General features: G+C 39.4%; 1 protein-coding gene across 2 annotated transcripts in view; it reads left to right on the top strand.

Annotated features, from left to right (window-relative positions):
* The window catches only part of LOC127869930 (helicase domino-like), a 112602-nt gene that overhangs the window by 55484 nt on the left and 34239 nt on the right, over window positions 1-22879 (top strand). For both annotated transcript variants that reach the window (XM_052412598.1, XM_052412590.1), the window contains 11 exons: window positions 905-1101; window positions 2937-3051; window positions 3586-3750; window positions 4748-4918; window positions 6487-6570; window positions 6967-7101; window positions 11149-11184; window positions 17132-17288; window positions 19323-19552; window positions 21199-21429; window positions 21920-22204. In XM_052412598.1, the coding sequence (XP_052268558.1) occupies window positions 905-1101; window positions 2937-3051; window positions 3586-3750; window positions 4748-4918; window positions 6487-6570; window positions 6967-7101; window positions 11149-11184; window positions 17132-17288; window positions 19323-19552; window positions 21199-21429; window positions 21920-22204 (1806 nt within the window). The remainder of the gene's footprint in view (window positions 1-904; window positions 1102-2936; window positions 3052-3585; window positions 3751-4747; window positions 4919-6486; window positions 6571-6966; window positions 7102-11148; window positions 11185-17131; window positions 17289-19322; window positions 19553-21198; window positions 21430-21919; window positions 22205-22879) is intronic.

Here is a 22879-nt window from a genome sequence, read left to right on the forward strand (position 1 = left end):
CCTTTGTATCTTGAAAAAATGCTTTTTACTATAGGCACTTTTGTGTCTGGAGCCATATCTTGGAAGTGCTCTGGCGGATTTCATTGAAACTTGGTATGAGTATATATATGCATAAGAGGATAATGCACGCCAAATGACATTGTATACCATCTGTTAAAAACAGAGTTATGGCCCTTTGTATCTTGAAAAAATGCTTTTTACTATAGGCACTTTTGTGTCCGGAGCCATATCTTGGAAGTGCTTTGGCGGATTTCATTGAAACTTGGTATGAGTATATATCCCCCGCCAGAGGCGGAGGGATATTGTTTTGGCGCTGTCCGTCTGGTTGTCTTGTCACTTTTGTGTCCGGAGCCATATCTTGGAAGTGCTTTGGCGTATTTCATTGAAACTTTGTATGAGTATATATATGCATAAAAGGATGATTCACGCAAAATGGCATTGTACACCATCTGTTAAAACCAGAGTTATGGCCCTTTGTATCATGAAAAAATTCTTTTTACTATAGGCACTTTTGTGTCCGGAGCCATATCTTGGTAGTGCTTTGGCAGATTTCATTGAAACTTGGTATGAGTATATATATGCATAAGAGGATGATTCACGCCAAATGGCATTGTACACCATCTGTTAAAACCAGAGTTATGGCCCTTTGTATCTTGTCTGTCTTAGTTTTGAGTTATTGTCCTCCCTCCGTCCATCTGTCAGTATGTTCATCCGTCCGATTTGCACCCATCCTCAAACAAAGCATATGTGCGGTGGATATCAATTCTATGAATTTGCGTGTTGGTATTGTATGTATATTTTGGAAAGTAAGAAGTAAGTGAGCTAGTTCTCCCTATAAGAATTCTTGTGATATATATCGTACAACAAAACTGTTGTTAGCAAACAGACGTTTGGTTTCTTTCAGCAATTGATGGACCGCTTCAATGCAGACCGTCGTATATTCTGTTTTATCCTGTCCACACGTTCTGGTGGTATAGGAGTGAACCTAACTGGTGCTGATACTGTGATATTTTACGACAGTGACTGGAACCCTACCATGGATGCCCAGGCACAAGATAGGTGTCATCGTATTGGGCAGACGAGGGATGTGCACATATACAGGTTGGCAGCAGTCCTTTCTTAACAGGAAATGGTTTGAATTTTCATCGAGTTTCATATGTTAAAACTAACAGTAATTGGTTAGGCCTAAAAAAATAAATGTTGTGGTTCCGGTCACCCGACCCTACCTAGAAAAATGCGCCGACCCTAAAGTTTTTATTGACCGGGCCGACCCTAAACTGTTTTTTACCGTTTTCCGGTAGGATAAACATCAAAGCGATATCGACTTAGCCGAAAATTGTGAGAGCCGCTTTATGATCCTCTGTCAATTACGTCATGTATCTCTTTACCCACCTAAAGCCCGCCTTAAGGCAGATTGTTGTTGTAATTGGCCAATGAGAGCGCACGCTTTGAATGAGTGACAACACTCGTAAGCAGTCATACCTGTACCTGAAGTAAAATCATGCGGACGACGAGTGACTTAATTTTCATATGTGTGTGATTTTATGGCAGTTTGTTGGCTTTGTTATCTTACAACACTCATCGGTCCCTACGGTGAACACCTCCACGATGAAATTTCGGCCACTTACTTAGAAGACAGATGATGGCAACCGGATGAAATCCTCGTGGATATTGTGCATTTCATGCATAATATGGTCAAAACATTTATTCGACACGTGGTGCTCTTTAACAAATTATCGTTTCATTAATTACGCACAACTGTAAATGTTTCGTTTGATTCTCAAATGAGCATTATTCAATTTGTAATCCGAAACACGCTTCCGAATTTTAATGCTAACGCGACATTAACAAATTCTAGCGTCCAATAAACAGTGCTTTATCCTTTGTCTCAATAAAAAGCGCGCGAAAATTATGCAGACATTAGAACGTCACATAGAAAGTGTGGATGCATTTTGTGTTGTATAAAAAATGAACATCACGTCAGGCGATTTACGCGTGTTCAGTGGAATAAACCTTGCCCCGATTGGACGTTATTTAATCACATCTTCAAATAGTAACAAATGCCAAAATTTATTTGATACTTTAGAAAAATGGCGATTGTTTGTGATTCTTGAGCACTTTTATTGTATTTACTAGAATTTGCTATACAACTGGAATATACGGGATTATCGGGTAGTGTCAGAGTAGCGACGGGGAAAGTAGTAAGTATATGCAGTATTAGATGGAAAGTATGGTTGATACGGAATCGATCGAGACGGGATTATGCGGGAAAGGGTAAAACTTTTTTTTTTAATGTCGTTATCAATGACGCCATTGCTGTTTTTTTATTGAAAGTCATATCGCACCAAATAACGTCATTTCACTCTACAAATGTTATAGAAATAACGTATGGAGGGTGCAGCCCATTCCCCCCCCCCCACCCCCCCCACCCCCCCAGCACTGGGTAAGTTTCATGCGATCGTGAGTGGGTTGGGTAAAACAGTGATTTTTTTTTAACTTTCAATTACGTGATTTAATAATATTGATATATTCTTTAAGCAAGTTGCATACGTACATACACCCGTAGTAAACCAAGTTTTTGGGCGTAAACCGGAATCATGGTGGTTGTTCTGATGGTTTTTATAATAGGTTGAATCTCACCTGGCTGGAAAAAAGAATTGTTAAAATGATAAATATGCAAAGACGATCACTACACAATCATTGGAACACTTTTCTATGGTGTACATAGATGTTTTATGTGAAAACCATCAGCATAAATTGACTTAAAAACAGGCATCTTGTCTGGAGAAAATAATAATAAAAAAAAATCAACTTCCCTACCTAGAAATTTTGGCAATGTTACCAGAACCACAGCATTATTTTTTTTACACCTTATATTGAAAACATGATTTTTGTTTGTCAGTTCACTGAGTATCCAACGTGCTATTTCTTGACAGGTTGGTGAGTGAGAAAACTGTGGAAGAAAACATCTTGAAGAAAGCCAACCAGAAACGCATGCTTGGAGACATGGCCATTGAGGGAGGCAATTTTACCACGGCTTTTTTCAAACAGGTAATACCACCACTAATGAGATAGAGGACTGTTCACTTGTGTCACCGATGGCCTGGATCTCGAAGGCTGCAGCCTTGTGTTGCTGTCTTCTTTGAAGGCCTATAGTAAAAGCCTCTTTACGAGCCTTTTCTGGTTTTATCATCAGAACAGGTCCCCAGAATTGGGCAATATTTGTTGACCCTGTTTCATCAATACTATTTGTTTGTCTTTTTGTGTAGCTTCTGTGCAAGAAGTAAAAAAAAATGCTGTCCTATTGCCAATATATTCTAAGGTATATCCATCTGAAGTGATCTTACCTTGTTCATACTCTAATGTCATCATTTGTGTTATAATTGACAACTTGATGGCATTCAAGTTTGGCTGTCACTTAATAATTAAGAAATAGTACAACTGCTTAGCACTGGCTTGTCAGCTTAGGGTCAATTTTTTCCATTTATTCTTAAAATGCATTTATAAGGATACAAGTTTGCCCAGTGGTCCAGTGGACAATATGAATGCAGATCATTGTGATAGCGATATTTGTGTGCGTTACAGAACACCATCTCCGAGCTGTTTGCCACTCCCTCGGGTCTGGACTCACTGGTGAAGGAGAAGGAGCAGGAGGAGATTGAGAAAAAGGAGCGCGCAACTCGAGCCCAGCGCAGGCAGGAACAGAAGGCAGACCCCTCCGAGCAACAGGCACTTGCCCAGTTTGAGAAGGTTTGTACTTGGCTTTTTTCTGTTCACTTTTGTTAATATGAAAGGTTGTTTAGCCTCAGCTTTCACCTGGTGGTTTGCATCTAACCAAATTCATATGTTTTATTTCTGTGCTTATGTGCCTATGTCTAAGCAGCCAATTTAGTTTTTGTTAAGATATCTATTTCTAGCCATGTACCTGGGATGCCCTTTGTGTGGTCATAACTTTTGTTATGTCCTCTCCATCTGTCCTGATAAAGTGTTGAAATATGTTAATTTATTGAGACCATGTGCTGAGGCACCAGTCAGTAATGCAGACCTAAGGTCATACTTGAAAGGTGGATATGTTTTTGGATTGCCATGATAAATTATTTTTATGTCGAGGCAAGAGTCACCGCAGTAATTGCATGTTACTTTGGTGCTACTGCGCTCGTAAAGAAAACATCAGTACTATGCCCCAGCCTTTTCTTTCTAGAGTGGTTGGTCGCCAAAAGCTGAGACATTTCAAACTCACCGTACACTTTGGCTATGTTATAACCTTGAAAATTCTCCAGGTCATAATTTTGGTGCCTTAAACCTATAATATAAATAATATAGATCTACAGATTATCCTCCAGTACATGATTTTTATGCCCCCGGATGGAATGATGGGGGGTATATTGTTTTTGGCCTGTCTGTCAGTCATTCAGTAAGTCATTCATTGATTCATTGTGTGTCCCAAAACTTTAACCTTGGTCATAACTTTTGCAATATTAAAGATAGCATCTTGATATTTGGCATGCTTGTGTATCTCATGGAGATGCACATTTCGATTGGTGAAAGGTCGCGGTCATCTTTCAAGGTCAAATATATTGCTTCAAAGTGACGCAATAGGGGGCATTGTGTTTCTGACAAACACATATCTTGTTTTATCCTGTTACATGGTTTCAGGGGTTTTCTTTGTCACTCTTGTGACTTATGTTTGTGCATTTGTACATGCATTGTCTCTAATTGTGAGCTGGAATGTGCCCATGTAATGCAGGCCCTGACCCAGACTGAGGAGGAGACAGATGCTGTTGCTGTAGACCAGGTGAAGGCCGAACAGAAGGATGAGCTGGCAGAGTTTGATGAGAACATTCCCTGGGAGGAGGGGGAGAGGAGGGAGGAGGGGGAGTCACATGTGGAGCAGGAACTGGCCATGCTGGATAAGGAGGTAAAATAGTCTCTGTGCATATCTGGGCTCATCAAGCTGTTTACCCCTTCTGCACTCTTATGCTCTGTAAGAATTTGTTAAAATATGTAAATTTTGAAGAAAAGTTGTGGGAAAAAAATGAAGAGATTTGCGATAGTTCTTATACACACAAGAAGACTAATGGGTTCTTCACAATGCTACAAATTTATTCTGATAAAAAATTATTTTCTAAATTGAAATGTAAAATTTATGTAACTATTGCGTTATATAGTGTGTATGCCCTTCAATGATCAGTAGGTCTATTTAAATGTTTGTAATGACAATTGACCAGTCGCCAAATACACTATCGCTCCGCCCACTAAGTTGTGTTTTCATAAAACACTTATTCCATTACTCCAACAGTCTTTGTTTGTCAGACCATGTGGCCGCAATAAACAAAATCTGATTATTATGTGAGTTTGATTGACAGCTGGCGAGTGGTCAATTGATGTATGGTTGTTTTTTATGCCCTCGGTAGGGTGGCATATAGCATTTGAACTGTCAGTCCGTCCGTCTGTTCGAAAACTTTTACAATGGCCATATCTTTTGCAATATTGAAGAAAGCAACTTGATATGTGGCATGCATGTGTATCTCATGGAGCTGCACATTTTGAGTGGTGAAAGGTCAAGGTCATCCTTCAAGGTCAAAAGTAACCAAAAAAAACAAATCCAAGGGAAGTAACAAGCTTTAAAGAGAGAAAATTTCTATTTATCATTGGCAGGTACAGATCATTTTTACAAGAGAAGTAATATTTGTTAAAGGGATATAATCAAAAACAAAAATAAATCAATAAAGTGGCGCAGAAGGGGGCATTGTGTTTCTGACAAACACATCTCGTGTTTATTATGTACATTAATATAACAATTTAGCTAAACAAGAATTACCACAGATAACAATACTGACATGGTTGGTATGTTAATATTTAAGGCTTTAAGGCAAGAGTCACCGCAGTAATTGCATGTTACTTTGGTGCTACTGCGCTCGTAGAGAAAAATCAGTACTTTGCCCCAGCCTTCTCTGTTTAGAGTGGTTGGTCGCCAAAAGCTGAGACTCTTCAAACTCACAGTACACTTTTGCTATGGTATAACCTTATTTGTTGCCATCCATACATATTACTTGTACATAATTGAGGCAAGAGTCACTGCAATAATTGTATGTTACTTTGGTGCTAATGCGCTCGTAGAGAAAACATCAGTACTTTGCCCCAGCCTTCTCTGTTTAGAGTGGTTGGTCGCCAAAAGCTGAGACACTTCAACTCACAGTACACTTTGGCTATGGTATAACCTTATTTGTTGCCATCCATACATATTACTTGTACACAATCGAGGCAAGAGTCACCGCAGTAATTGCATGTTACTTTGGTGCTAATGCGCTCGCAGAGAAAACATCAGTACTATGCCCCAGCCTTTTCTCTATAGAGCGGCTGGTCGCCAAAAGCTGAGACATTTCATTGTTCACTTTAACCTTTATTTCATTGTTAAGTTGATGAACATGTCCCAACTGCTATATTAGTATTTTGTGGAGTGCACAATTGATGTATATTTTGCAGTTGACTCCTATAGAGCGATATGCTGTCCAGTTCACAGAACAGATGATGGAACCAGTCAATGAAGAGGAGCTGAAAATTGCAGAGGTACCAGTATGAACTTTTCCATTTGAATAGTAATTGTTAATATTTAATATTTATTTCAAAGACAGTTCGCAACTTCATGTGCATTGTAAGCTTTTTACAGTGAGAAATGATTTTGCAACTGACAATTGTTGAAAACAAAGTTTTATAATTAAACATGGCTTTGATCTCATAGTTTTCAGTCATTACTGCTTGCTATTTTTGAAAGCCAATATTACGGTACACCCAATTACGAGCCAGTTTCAGTGTGTTTGGAACTGGTCCCTGACCTTGGGGAACAAGTGTAGTTTTTCTAAAATTTTGTAATCTTTGGACTAAATAAATAAAACATTGCGCAAGTTGACATTTAAATTTAGAAAATAAGACATTTGTAAGACCTCTCATGATTTACTTGTTTAGGACGACATTGAAGCTATCAAGAAGGACTGGGAGCTCAACCGGCTGAAAGCCTTGAAGGAGGAGGAAGAAAAGAGGGCAGAAATGGAAGAAGACGAGATGCTGTATACATACAGCAGAGATGATGCCTACCAACAGGTGAAAATGCGTAATCAGCAGCTTGCTGTTGAGGCAAGGAGAGCTGCTGCAGAGGCTCGAGCCTTGTCCTCAGGGCTCTCCCCTAGAAAGGCTTCTCAAGCCAGTGGGGATGGGGCTGAAAATGGTACTCCTGATGGTAGGAAAAAACAGTGGGTGTATAAGACACCCAAAATAATTAAGGACTTGGTGAATAATAGAAATGTTCCTATGGATGAGTTGTCTGAGAGAATTTCTAAGGCTAAGGTGGTAAGAATTGATGATGATAGTAATGAAGATATTGATGTTGAAACTGTAGATCAATCTGAGGAAAGTAGGCAAAAGTTGAAGCAAGGAAAATCTGATAAAATTAAAAGGCCAAGAAAACCAAAAAGTGCATCACCAAATAAAGTTCAAAAACAACCAGTGTCACATGCTGCATGTTCTACTGAGGCTACACGACTGGAGGCCCTGCCTGGTTACAGTATGGCCCAAATTCGAGAAAGTTTGCTCCAAAAATTGCATTCCCCCTCAAAATCAGTTCAAGATCGGGCCAATATATTTGAACAGTTTGGGCTACAAGTTCCTCAGTCACCCGTCTCCATGCCTGGGATAAGTTTTGTTCAGACTCAGAACCAGCCTTCTATAGTCAACCCTTTGGCTGGCAGCACAGTGCGACTGGTGAACACTCCACAGGGACAGAGAATGGTGGTTGTGAGTTCAGGCTCTGGATTGCCAACTGCAAATGGTCAGAATGTTGTTTTCTTGCAAGGTGTTCAAGGCTTTCCACAAGGCTTTGTTGTTGGTGGTAACATATTGTCTTTACAGGGTACATCCCTGAACGTTTCCCAGGTTGCTAGACCAGGTGTTCCAATCAATATACAAGGTGCCAGACTAGTTGGTACTCCCCAGATAATCAATACAAAGCCAGGGGCTAGAATCATCTCGCCCCAGCAGCAGAATCCAGCTCTGGTGCAGAGAATAATTCAAGGACAGCAGGTATTTACCTGTCAGGGACAGCAGATATTTACAGGTCAGCCGCTTCAAGGTCAAGGTGTGCATGTGCTGTCTAGTCACCAGATGCTACCTAGTATGGGGTCCAGTATCAACCTTGCACAGCTGAACTCACAGCCAGTTGGCATTCAGGCTGCAAATGTGCCTCAAGTGAGAATAGCTGCACAATCCGTACAGAGTTTTAGCAACCAGTCCGGCAATGTTCAGTCGGTACAGAGTTTTAGCAACCAGTCCGGCAACGTTCAGTCGGTACAGAGTTTTAGCAACCAGTCCGGCAACATTCAGGTTAGCCCAACTCCTCAGAAGAGACCCCCACAAACTATAGCTAACTTGATAGCTGCAGGGAAAGTACCTGCAATTCGGCCTCCACAATCTCTTCATCAGTCCCCTCAGGTGCCTCAGGTTAGACCACTTAATGTCCCAAACCTTGCAAACCTTATGAGAGCTCAAATCCCAATCTCCACCTGTAGTTCAACATCAGCCACAACATTGACTCAGTCGCAGGTTCGAGTTAATCCAGCTGTGGCTAAATTGGTAGCTTCTCATATTCAGAACATCAGCTCCCAATCCCAGGCTGCTACACCACCTGCAGGGAGAACACCTAGCCCAGCTGTCATCAATCTGACTGCTATATCCCGATCTCAGAGCCCTACAGTTGTGAAGGTTGTTTCAGTTTCTAGGACTGGCAGTCCCTCCCCCACTGTGGCCCCTATCCCTGGCACCAAGCTGCCCACAACTGTTCAAAGAGGAGAGAGTCCAGTGGCAACAATCAATATTAAAGGATTACCTCCTGGCGTTTCCCTTAATGCCAATCTTGTCAATTCTCTGGTCTCTGGTTCTATTGGTGGAATTTCCAAAGCAACGTTGAAGCCAAATTCTGTCAATACTCCTCCTGCAAAGACTGTTGTTCACCTTGAACATCCCAAAGAATCTAAGGTTATCAGTAACCATATTGAAGCCATAGTACCCCAGAATGGTAATACAATCTTCAATTCTCTACCTGAGCAAGTAAGAACCCCTCCACCCATTAGATCTATGGCCCAGTCTACACCAGTAGCTGCAAGCCCCCCTACTACTCTACAGGCCTGGTCCAATCCCAACCTTGTGATCAGGACTCGGAGGGCTGCTCAGCATTCACCGGTACCCCAGGTTCGAGCCCCACATCAGTCTAATACGCCCAAAATGAACGGACCATCCATTATTAAAGAGACTGAGAGTACTAACAGACCTGTGTTGGTTAGTAGCCCTGTGGTTAAAAATATGCAGCAGTTGCCATTGGTTGTTCAACAATTAGACAATGAACACTTTGGGAATCCTGATAATGGTGGGCAAACTAATGGTGGGCTGTAGATAGATGTGATAGTTTACTATCTGTATGCACATTGAATGTGCTGTGAACATAAACTGTACAAGTGTATTGTTTGTTTTGTCATAATTTTGATGGTCTTGATGGCCATCAATGGAAGTCTTTCATTATTTTGTACTTATGCATGACTTGTTTCTGCCAATTCCTTTGAAATTGTGTGGCATTAAAATGCTTTACAGCGAAACAGGTCTAAATTATTGTATATGGTGCAACTGCACTACCAAATCCATGTTGCATTTGTAAATCTGTTTTTCCTAGGAGTGCTGGCTTTGTTCATTAATGTTTGAATGTATGGTTATGTAGTAATTTAGTTTTGTTTGTTGTAATTGATATCAAGACTTGCGTGTTAAACAAATCGGTTCTTGATTACTAAAATGTTGTAAATGGTCATATGGTTTTGAATGATTGAAATTTCTGATCTATTTGCTGGTATGATTTTGTTACTTGTTATATTTGGTCATTGTAAAATTTACAAATAAAAGTGTAAAAATGCACCCTTTTTCTGTGTCTAAATCCCATATTTCTCATTGTTATTCATGTAATAGGAATAAGTACACTATTATAATAAATAATGTTTGTGTACTCCTTCCTATTTCATTAGTTTTGGTGAGCCCCAGGTTAGAACTATTACAAAAAATGAATTTTATTCGTTTGTATCTCAATTTCCTCGCTCGAGGTATTAACAGTTTTGGTTGAGGGATAAAAAATTTGTAAACTGAAAGAATAATCAATAATTGCTTTTCCCCTCACCAAAACTACTAACAAATGAGCAGATGGGATTGAGATGCATATAGAATGGTTCAGCTGACTGGAAATGTGTCCAAACTTTTAGGAACATTATATATTTTGATTAAGATTATTTTCAAGTTAAAATACTTAATTCTCAACTACACAGAGTATCTTCAAACACAATTTCGAAAAAATCATCCAGCATTCTACATTACTAATAACCAAGCTTAAAATAGGAACGGGCTTATGTGTAAACTATAATTGAAATAACACTTGATCAGCAAAGAGTTTATTCAGAACACACTTGATATAAGCACTTGGCATTGGATCTGTTGATAGCAAGATTAAGATAGCTATGGATTTAAAACCACAGTTTTATCGATATGTTCCAAACTACGATCAAAGTCTGTAAAACAATACATAACATGTTCTAGGTTTTCAAAAGGTTCAGATAATTTGTTAAAAATGGTTCAAAATTGAACTTACCGAGTCGTTAAAACAGTGTTGCAACCATATAATAGTGGTGGATCATTGAGCTTTTGTTCAGTGTGCTTAAGCAATTTTAAGATCAAGAAATGTTAATGCAACTTTGTCAAACAGTGTTCTTGGAAACAGTAAAAGGTTTTCCCAGTCTTCATAAAATATTGAATATTTGGTCTTCAAAACATCACATGTTTCAATAATAATTAGTTGAATTCTGAAGAGGGTCTTGTGCGATTAAAAGTAGTCACTTGGGCAAATTAAAGAAGAAGAAAAAAGGGCCATTGTGAAAGATATTTTGTTATACTATTCACTATTCAGTGTCTAATTGGGTTTTTAAGGTTTGAACACTATTAATGACATTTTAATATTTTTAAAACTGATATTGTTCGCATGTATGCAACATATTTACTACAGAGAACAACAAAATTGAATACAATACATACATGCTGGTGCGCAACAAGGCTTATCATCTCTTGCAGGTTTTCCTGGCTGATCTGGATCTTGAACAAATGCCTGTGAGTACAATCTCCTGGTTTCTGGTAATATTAGTTACCGTGTGACAGTGCTCCAGTAGCAATGCATAGCACAGTGTATTTTCCTGGTCAAGTTTGCAGTTTAAATATGATAAATTTGGCACAGCATGATGTCACTAGGCCTTAATGTCCAAATCATTGCAATTTCACTGCTTAAGTCTGTTTACAGGAACACCAGTAGCCTTTGAAACGAACTAGAAATGCATGTTATTTTGTGATTATCAAAATAAACAGCATTTCTAATTTGGTAAAAAGGCTAGGTTTAGCACCTAAAAAAAAAGATGGTGTGAAATAACAGTATTGTCACATATTCATACTTGTAAGAGCATGCATTTAAGCATCCTTTTTAGCTCACCTGATTGCTCAGGTGAGCTTTTCTGACCGGTCTTTGTCCGTCGTACTTCCGTCCGTCTGTTAACATTAGTTCATAAACACTAGAGGCCACATTTCTTGTCCCATCGTCATGAAACTTGGTCAGAAGCTTTGCCCCAATATATCTCGGCCGAGTTCGAAACTGGGTTGTGCCGGGTCAAAAACTAGGTCACTAGGTCAAAAAAAAGAAAAACCTTGTAAACACTGTAGAAGTCACATTTTATGTTCAATCTTCATGTAACTTTGTCAAAATGTTATCTTATATGTATATTAAAGCTTATGAACACTCTAGAAGTCACATTTTTTGCCCAATCATCATAAAACTTGGTGAAAAGATTGGTTTTATATTATATCACATAATTAATGCCATAATTATTGCCCTTAGATTGTCCAAATTTTCATTATATTATACAAAATCCTTGTAAACACTAAATAATAAATATAAAAAAAATAATAAAAAAGGTCACAATTTTGTTTCAGTTTGCATGAATCTTGGTCATAATATTTATTTTTGTAAGCAAAGTTTGATGTTTGGGAAGGGGGGGTCAACTCAAAATATAGGCCACCAGGTCAAACCTTACAAAAATAAAATCACTCATATGCCGCCAGAGTTTTGGTTCAATAATGATGAAACTTGACAAGGATGTTTGTCTGGACAATATCTAGGTCAAGTTTGACTTTTGGTAAAGATTGGATGAACTGACTCCTCTCAGGTGAGCAAACTAGGGCCATCTTAATTATTTGATACAAGAGTTGAGTTCAAAAATGGTTTCAGTCAAACCTTGTGATCGAACACTATGGAAGTCACATTTTTATGCCCCCTTCAAAGAAGAGGGGGTATATTGTTTTGCTCATGTCGGTCCGTATGTCTGTCCACCAGATGGTTTCCGAATGATAAGTCCAGAACGCTTAGGCCTAGGATCATGAAACTTCATAGGTAGATTGATCATGACTCGCAGATAACCCCTATTGATTTTGAGGTCACTAGGTCAAAGGTCAAGGTCACGTGCACCCGAAATAGTAAAATGGTTTTGTGCACCCGAAATAGTAAAATGGTTTCCGGATGATAACTCAAGAATGCTTACGCCTAGGATCATGAAACTTCATAGGTACATTGATCATGACTCGCAGATGACCCCTATTGATTTTAAGGTCACTAGGTCAAAGGTCAAGGTCATGATGACTCGAAATAGTAAAATGGTTTCTGGATGATAACTCAAGAACCCTAATGCCTAGGATCATGAAACTTCATAGATACATTGATCATGAATTGCAGATGACCCCTACTGATTTTCAGGTCACTAGGTCAAGGTGACCCGAAATAGTTAAATGGTTTCTGGATGATAACTCAAGAACGCTTATGCTTAGGATCATTAAACTTCAAAGTGACATTGATCATGACTTGCAGATGATCCCTATTGATTTTCAGGTCACTAGGTCAAGGTCACTGTGACTCAACTTAGAAAAATGGTTTCCAGATGATCACTCAAGAAGGCCTATGCCTAGGATCATGAAACTTCATAGGTACATTGATCATGACTTGCAGATGACCCGTGTTGACTTTCAGGTCACTAGGTCAAGGTCACGGTTACTTGACATAGTAAAATGGTTTTGGGATGATAACTCAAGAAAGCTTACGCCTAGGATCATGAAACAATATAATGGTCAAGTTGATAGAATTTTCTTATTAAATAAATCAAAAATGGAATTTGTTATGTAGATGTTTGGAACATCTTATAACTTTGTTATCCATCTGACATGTGTGCATTATAATTATTGCATCTTTTTTTAAGATGTTTGTGGTTTAAAGGGGTTTTTTGTTTTGGTAATTAAACACAAAGCACTAAATTGACAATTTCAAGACAGACTAACAGTGGGCTGACCTTGAAACAATGCAAGATGGAATGTAATTCATTTGTATGTTTTGTAATTTAAAATCTTAACATGTCAACTATGAAAACACTATACAATTATTATTTTGTTATCAGACTAGGACACTACGGTTCATATGTGCTCTAAAATCTACAAGTACACAAAAACAAACACACAGGACTCAATATGATATTAACCCATTGATGCCTTACATTGATTATGAGAGAGAGAGGAAGGAATTAGTCATGCTGAAGGATACACACATTGATTGTTTATGAAGTTAATGTATGGGATCAGGAATAACATTTTGCTGTAGTTTGTTGGTGAGTGAGCTCTTGTCAACAGGCTGTGTTTAAAGAAGACATTAACAATGGATAAATGCTACTGCTGATAAAGGGTTCTAAAATATACAGCTACATGTACCAAATTTAGGTTTGGAATGTATATTGCTAACTGTTGGCTACATTGATCATGACTCACCAATGACCCCTATTGATCTTCTCGTCACTAGGTCAAAGGTATCAGTCACAGTGATTCAAAATACAAAAATTGGTTTTCAAATGATAACTCAAAAACACTTTCACCTAGGATAAAGACTTCATAGGTACATTGATCATGATAATAAAAATACCCCTTTTGAATTTCAAGTTACTACATGAAAGATCAACATCACAGTGACTCAAAACAATAAAATTGTTTCTTGATATTTACTGACAATGCTTATGTCTAGATTCATGATCTTCATAGTAACATTGATCATGACTGGCAGATGAACATAATGTTCAAGTCACTAGGTCAAACGTCTTAATAAAAATGACTCAACACTGTAAAATGGTGTCCAGATGACAACTCAAGAAACCAAGGTCAAAAGTCATTGTCGCAATAACTAATATATTCATATTCACACAATGGCTGCCATTACAACTGACAGCCCATATGCAGGCATGCATGTTTACAAACAGCCCAATACATTTGGTAAAAATTCAATGAACACACTCTTCTCAGGTGAGCAAACTAGGGCCATCTTGGCCCTCTTGTTTTAGCTCACGTGAGAACTACGTGCTCAAGGATAGCTTTTGTGATCGCCTTTTGTCTGTCGTGCGGCATCAACATTTGCATTGTTATGACTCTAGAGGCTAAATCAATCGGCCAATCATTATGAAACTTTGTCAGAAGATTTGTCCCAATGATAATTTGGATAAGTTTGAAAATGGTTCCAGTTGCTTGAAAAACATGGTCACCACAAGGCGGGGCATTTTTCCTTAAATGGCCATATTAAAACCTTGTTAATACTCTAGAGGCCTTATTTATTGTCTGATCTTTATGAAACTGGGTATAAAGATTCGTCTGAATGATATCTTGGTTGAGATAAAAAATGTTTTCGGTTGGTTGAAAAACATGGCTGCCGGGGGGGGGGGGGGGGGGGGGCAGGAAAGTTTTCCTTAAATGGCTATAATAAAACCTTGTTTACACTCAATCAAGGCCATATTTATTGTCTGATCATCATGAAACTTGGTCATAATAGTTGTCAAAATGATATCTTGAAGAGTTTGAATATGGTTCTGGTTGGTAGAAAGACATGGCCACTGAGGGGGCAGGGCATTTTTTCCTTATATGGCTATAGTAAAACCTTGTTAGCACACTAGAGGTCACATTTATTTCCAATCTTAATGAAACTTGGTCAGAAGATTTTTCTAATAATATCTTGGATTAGTTTGAAAATGGTTCTGGTTGGCGAGCAATTTATCCTTGTATGGCTATAGTACAACCTTGTTAACACTCTTAAGTTACTTAAAAGTTCACTCTTCATGAAACTTGGTCAGAACATTAATTTTGTTCTAATGATATCTTGGGCTGCACAGAACAGGTCAGGTCCTTTGTATCTCAAGTGAGTGACTTTGGGCCTTTCAGGCCTTTGATTCAAATATGAATGTAAACATGTGATTAAAGCACATCATAAACATTGTCAGAGCTAAATAAAACATCCATTATTTTGTTTAAAATTTAAATATCCACATGCATTATTACTACTGTGTACACTTTGAAATCAATTATTTTCCTGGTTGGAAATTTTAAGCGTGAGAAAGCAACATAAATTACCATGTGGTTATTTAAGAAAAGCATCCATTAAAATAATGTAGGTGATTGCATATGTTATTGGCAGGTAATTCAGTATTCAATAAATTTGTGGAGCAAATCAACCATAAGACTGTATTGTGATTTTAACTGCTTAGGGGTCCTGTGTATAGATGCGAAGAGCAGTTATCATGTTTTAGTTGTCCAGAAACTTTGCAAGCCAAAGAAACTGTTGTTGGTGATTTGTATCAGTGTGTGCAGTCGGATTGTGATCTGTGGACCTAGATATCATTTGCTTTTTAGCTAACCTGAGAACAGGATGCTCATTAAGAGCTTTTGTGATCACCTTCCGTCCCATGTCATTATTTTCCCTGTTAACACGAGGCCACATTTATTGTTCATTTTTCCTGAAAACTTGTCGAACATGTGTCACAATGATATCTTGGATGAGTTGCAAAATGGCTGTTGAAAAACATGGCCGCCAGGCCTTCTAAGGCTAGAATAAAAGCTTGTTAACACTGTGGAAGTCAAATTTATGCATATAGTTTCATACTCATTAATACTTCTTTACTACATACTTTGATATATTATAACAATTCAACATATTGTATTCAAATATCCCAAAACCGTTTCATAGACACTCTATCTATTGAAAAATGAACATCTAGTGATTGCACTGTCCATCTGTCTTTCCGTCACACTTTACGTTGAGGTAGTGAAAAATATTCATAACTTCTATGTCCTTTCAGATGTAACCTTGTTATTTGGTATGCATGTGTATATGGACAAGGCCTTTCCATATGCCCAAAAATTTTGACCTTGACCTTTAACTTTGGGTCCGCGTTTAGGTTTCGAAATCTGTGTTTAGGTTTCGAAAAATGCTCTTAAATTCTATATCACTTCAGAATTATTCTTCATATTTGGTATGCATGTGTATATGGACAAGGCCTTTCCATATGCACACAAATTTTGACCCCCTTGACCTTGAACTTAGGGTCGGCGTTAAGGTTTCTAAATCTGCGTTTAGGTTTCGAAAAATGCTCATAACTTTTATCAAGGCGTTTTGCAGGGGCATATGTCATCCTATTGCGACAGTTCTTGTTTGTATCGAAAGCTGTTCTTGCAAAAACAAGTTTTAACTAGTCACACTGCATAACATCCAAAGATACTGATATGCTTATCTCTTTATCTCAAAGCCAAACAACAATTTGTTAAAGAAACAACAACTTCTATTGCATTTTGCCGATTATGCTCATATTTAAATTACTGTCCTCACATTACTTTTATGCAAAATATAGCTTTTTTGCTATGGGTAACACATGTAAAAAACAAAAACATAAACACACACACTCGCACAAACTACTTAAGATACATAAATTCATATATCTGCAGAAACAACATAATTTCTTTTCACAAAACAACGTAGAGAGCCCTTGATTAACTTTATTACTATTCAGGTGAGCGACCAAGGCCATAGCCCTCTTATTAGAATATTAGAGTTTATGCCAATACATGCTTATATTAACCCAAATTGTTCACACACTATCTTAAGATTTTCAGTTGTATGTTATCTTGATTAAGATTTTTGATAAATGTCACTGATTTGTAGATGTGGTCTCCGCCCACTCCACCGCATGATGACAATGATGTGTACATCGACCAGACCATGTTCTTCCTGTATGAACATGTAGTGATGCCCGAAACACAACTACCTCCTATCTACGTGAAAAAGGAACGCAAGAAGATCAAAGTAGAAGCCATTACAAGTATGCAACAAAATTACTACCTAAAAAACAATATTTATTGCGAGCAAGGGTTTAATTTTTTCTGGTTTCCCCATTTTTGGTGGCAAAATAGCTCAACTGAACGATTACGATTGATTAAAGGTGAAGTTAAGTGTTTTGCTGAATCCTGTAATGATTAGAGCATTTTCTTCTCGAGAGTTGCACAAAAATGCACACCTGGCAACACAAGTTAAAAGTAAGCTTCACAGTATTCATAATGATGCAGACAATGCCCATTGGATTTTCAATCTCATGGACAATATTTTTCAAAGTTTTTTTGAACACTTGAAAGGCCACATGTATTGCTGAATCTTCTTGGACTTGGTCAGAACATTTGTTCCAATTAAATTGTTGCCGAGTTTGAAACTGGGTCACTTAAAGTTTGAAAACTAAGTCAGTTGGTGAAATAGAAGGAAAAGCTTATGAAAACTTTAATGGGAACATTTATTGCCTTACTGTCTTCAAACTTGTTCATAACTCCTGACTCAATGAAATCTCATACATATATAAAATTGGGTCATATTTCAGAAAAACCTATTGGTCAGGTGGGGTAAAAAATAGGTCAATAGGTCGAATGAAATCTTGATGCCACATTTATTGCCAAATGTAAATGAAACTTGTTTAGAACATTTGTCAAAACTATATGTGACTTTAGCAACTGGGTTTATCTCGGTAAGAAAGAAAACAGGTAAATTTTTATGTCCCCCACTATAGTAGTGGGGAACATATTGTTTTTGCCCTGTCTGTCTGTCTGTTGGTCTGTTGGTCTGTGTCTGTCTGTTTGCACCAACTTTAACATTTTGCAATAACTTTTGCTATATTGAAGATAGCAACTTCATATTTGGCACGCATGTGTATCTCATGAAGCTGCACATTTTGAGTGGTGAAAGGTCAAGGTCATCCTTCAAGGTCAGAGGTCAAATATATGTGGCCAAAATCGCTCATTTTATGAATACTTTTGCAATATTGAAGATAGCAACTTGATATTTGGCATGCATGTGTATCTCATGGAGCTGCACATTTTGAGTGGTGAAAGGTCAAGGTCATCCTTCAAGGTCAGAGGTCAATTATATGTGACCAAAATCGCTCATTTTATGAATACTTTTGCAATATTGAAGATAGCAACTTGATATTTGGCATGCATGTGCATCTCATGGAGCTGCTCATTTTGAGTGGTGAAAGGTCAAGGTCATCCTTCAAGGTCAGAGGTCAAATATATGTGGCCCAAATCGCTTATTTTATGAATACTTTTGCAATATTGAAGATAGCAACTTGATATTTGGCATGCATGTGTATCTCATGGAGCTGCACGTTTTGAGTGGTGAAAGGTCAAGGTCATCCTTCACAATGTCAAGGTCATCCTACAATGTCAAACATCATATAGGGGGACATTGTGTTTCACAAACACATCTTGTTCAAAGTTAAAAAAGAGCTTGTGAACTCAAAGATCACTTTTTTGCTGTATTTTGATGATCTTGGTCAGGGCTTTAACCCCATTAATATTTTCTTCAAGATTGAAGCAATGTTCCGACCAAATGCAGTCAGGCTTAACAACTTTTCTTACGTGGCTATACTAAAACTATTTAAACAACCTATTTTTTTAACCCAGTAATGAAACTGACTTATAGCATTAATTGTTAATTTTTATGACATCTGGGGACTTGGCTGAGCTTGAAACTGGTTGTTGTTGTTCAAGAGGCTGCCACTTGTTTGGATGGCTGTCCTTATCCCTCTAATGTGACAACTTATTAACGCTGTATTCTTTGAACAGTTCCTTGAGGTGTTGGTTGAGAGCCTCTCTTTTTTCACCCGTCAGACATGCAATCCTTGTTGACCAGTGCGGACCTTTGATTTGGTTGTTCTTGACAGTTGGGACTACTGTTAATGTCAATCCTCTGAATAATTACAATAATAAATGAATATTTAATGGTTCTTCCCATTAAAAAATCTTGAGAACAACAATATATGTTAAAACTCCAGCTGCAATTTTTTTACTTTTTTTACTGTTATTTGTAGCCCGAAAGCAGAAACAGAAGCGAGAGGAGCAGCCTCGGGTTCCCCGGTCCCTGTTTGATCGTGCCAACCAGCAGCTGCTGCGTATGCGCCGTGACGCAAAGATGCAGAAGATGAAGCTGGGCACCCTGAAGCCCTACCGCCCGATGCCCAGCCTGCCTCCCAAGCCTCTCATGGAGCAGGCACCCGACCACCCTGAGTGGCTCATACATGAGGACTGGGCTCTGCTGCAGGTAGGCACCTGACCACCCTGAGTGGCTCATACATGAGGATTGGGCTCTGCTGCAGGTAGGCACCTGACCACCCTGAGTGGCTCATACATGAGGACTGGGCTCTGCTGCAGGTAGGCACCTGACCACCCTGAGTGGCTCATACATGAGGACTGGGCTCTGCTGCAGGTAGGCACCTGACCACCCTGAGTGGCTCATACATGAGGATTGGGCTCTGCTGCAGGTAGGTACCGAACAGTGCTCTACTGGTGGAGCAGGCACCCGACCACCCGGAGTGGCTCATACATGAGGACTGGGCTCTGCTGCAGGTAGGTACCTGAGCACCCTGAGTGGCTCATACATGAGGACTGGGCTCTGCTGCAGGTAGGTACCTGAGCACCCTGAGTGGCTCATACATGAGGACTGGGCTCTGCTGCAGGTAGGTACCTGAGCACCCTGAGTGGCTCATACATGAGGACTGGGCTCTGCTGCAGGTAGGTACCGAACAGTGCTCTACTAGTGGAGCAGGCACCTGACCACCCTGAGTGGCTCTTACATGAGGACTGGGCTCTGCTGCAGGTGGGTACCCGACCACCCGGAGTGGCTCATACATGAGGACTGGGCTCTGCTGCAGGTAGGCACCCGACCACCCTGAGTGGCTCATACCTGAGGACTGGGCTCTGCTGCAGGTAGGCACCCAACCACCCGGAGTGGCTCATACATGAGGACTGGGCTCTGCTGCAGGTAGGCACCCGACCACCCTGTGTGTCTCATACATGAGGACTGGGCTCTGCTGCAGGTAGGCACCTGACCACCCTGAGTGGCTCATACATGAGGACTGGGCTCTGCTGCAGGTAGGCACCCGACCACCCTGAGTGGCTCATACATGAGGACTGGGCTCTGCTGCAGGTAGGCACCTGACCACCCTGAGTGGCTCATACATGAGGACTGGGCTCTGCTGCAGGTAGGCACCTGACCACCCTGAGTGGCTCATACATGAGGACTGGGCTCTGCTGCAGGTAGGCACCTGACCACCCTGAGTGGCTCATACATGAGGACTGGGCTCTGCTGCAGGTAGGCACCTGACCACCCTGAGTGGCTCATACATGAGGACTGGGCTCTGCTGCAGGTAGGTACCCGACCACCCTGAGTGGCTCATACATGAGGACTTGGCTCTGCTGCAGGTGGGTACCCGACCGCCCGGAGTGGCTCATACATGAGGACTGGGCTCTGCTGCAGGTAGGTACCGAACAGTTCTCTATTGGGATGTTATTGGACTCCCCTTGTAGTGTCATATATATGTAAAATATGTATGGTTAGATTCCTAATTGTGTGTCTTACAATGTTGGATCCAATGGACCACTGGATTTCAGGGCTGATGTTAAACTCTGTGTCTAGTGATCTTTTTGTGGATTGTGGTTGTGATATGAAAAAATGAGGATATATTAATGGCAATATTGAGCTTGGTGTTTCAACATTGTTGTAAATGTGTTATGATTATAGGTTTACACAAACTACTTTTTATTTGAAGAAATGCATTTTATACAATTGACATGCTGTTATTTCAAACAGATTATTAAACACTTTGTAGGATTTTTAAGGTATAAATGCTGGTGATAATTTTGAGTATTATTTATTCTTAACATCCAGTGATAACTGTTTCATTATAGGCAGTTCAGAGCTACTTTGATGTTCCTTTAAACCTGATGGTAGTGAATCCGGCTCACACACCAAACTGGGACCTGGTAGCTGATGTTGTCAACAGCTGCAGTCGTGTGTACCGATCTGCAAAACAGTGTCGCCATAGATACGAAAGTGTCATCATACCCAGAGAAGAAGGCAGAATGATGTTTGACATGACCCCTCGCAAACAAAGGAAACAGAAGGGAATATACAAAATGGTATGAGGAGGTTGTGAGTTTTAGTTCATATAACAAGGACATAACACTATGAAAAACTCTATTTTTTCAAAGTCTGGGGACTGGACTGAGAAATGAACTGTGAAATAAGTTATTATTCAAATTAAACATTTTCTGTCTAATCTTAGAAAGGATGATATAATCTTAGGATGATAATCTCAGAAAGGATGACAAAGTCTCAATTATCAAAATGTATGTTAGCATATTAACTAGATATATGGCCAGATTAATGGGTTTGAACTAGTGAAAATGCAAAATTGTGGAGTGGAAAATAACATAGAATTTCTTATTCAACAAAAAGTAGGATTATATTTCACAGTGTTAAAAATAACAGTGTTGTACTGTATTTATAAGTTCTATATTTCATTTTGTTAGTCACTTTATATTTAAACTTAAAGCATATCAATAATTTTTGAAGGATTTTTAGTGATACCATGATAGTTTACAAATGGATTGTTTGTTCATTTTGTAGACGAAAGGTAACCGAGCCATGAAGACTGGTCAGATTCACAGTCAGGATAATAACAACGGCATGACAATCCTGTACTCCCTCCGCTTTGACTCGTCCAAGAGTATAGCTGCCAAGCGGCCGCCCTCGATGCGTCAGACCCTGGTGAACCCGACACTGAAGAACCCGAAGCATGCGAGTGTCCTTCAGGAGAACAACATTCTGTATGACCAGCCTATGAACCCCATGCAGGTGGCTGAGATAAGGGCCCAGAGAATTCAGAGGGAGAAGAAAGAAAACCAGTCTAGGGTAGGTTTGAGTAGTAGTCTAAGAAGTAGTAGTCATTATATTCCAACAAACAAAGTTAAGGGGGGGATATAGGAGTGAGCTCGTCTGTCTGTCTGTCGGTCATTCCGTAGAAAGTGTCCGCTCTCTAATTCAAGTTGTTTTCATCTGATCTTCACCAAACTTGGTCAGATGTTGTATCTTGATGATGTCTAGGTCAAGTTCGAATATGGGTCATGCCAGGTCAAAAACTAGGTCACTTAGTGCGGTTTAAACATTGAGCATGGTGTCTGCTCTCTAATTCAAGTAGTTTGCATCCCATCTTCACCAAACTTGGTCGGAAGTTGTATCTAGATGATGTCTAGGTCAAATTTGAATAGGGTCATGCTGGTACTAGGTCATGGGGTCACTTAGTGTGATTTAATCATTCAGCATGTTGTCCGCTGTTTTTAGCTCACCTGAGCGATAGCTCGGGGTGAGCTATTGTGATCACTCAGCGTCCGTCCGTCCGTAAACAATTTGTAAACATCTTCTTCTACTAAACCATTGAGCCAATTTCAACTAAATTTCACGTGGAGCATCCCAAGGTCATGGGACAAAAGAATTGTTAAAAAAAAAATTTGATCACATGACCAAGATGGCCGCCATGACCATATAAGGTAAAAACCTTAAAAAATCTTCTTGTCAGAAACCGCTCAT

Source organism: Dreissena polymorpha, chromosome 1 (assembly GCF_020536995.1).
Source record: "Dreissena polymorpha isolate Duluth1 chromosome 1, UMN_Dpol_1.0, whole genome shotgun sequence".
In the NCBI taxonomy this organism is placed as follows: domain Eukaryota; kingdom Metazoa; phylum Mollusca; class Bivalvia; order Myida; family Dreissenidae; genus Dreissena; species Dreissena polymorpha.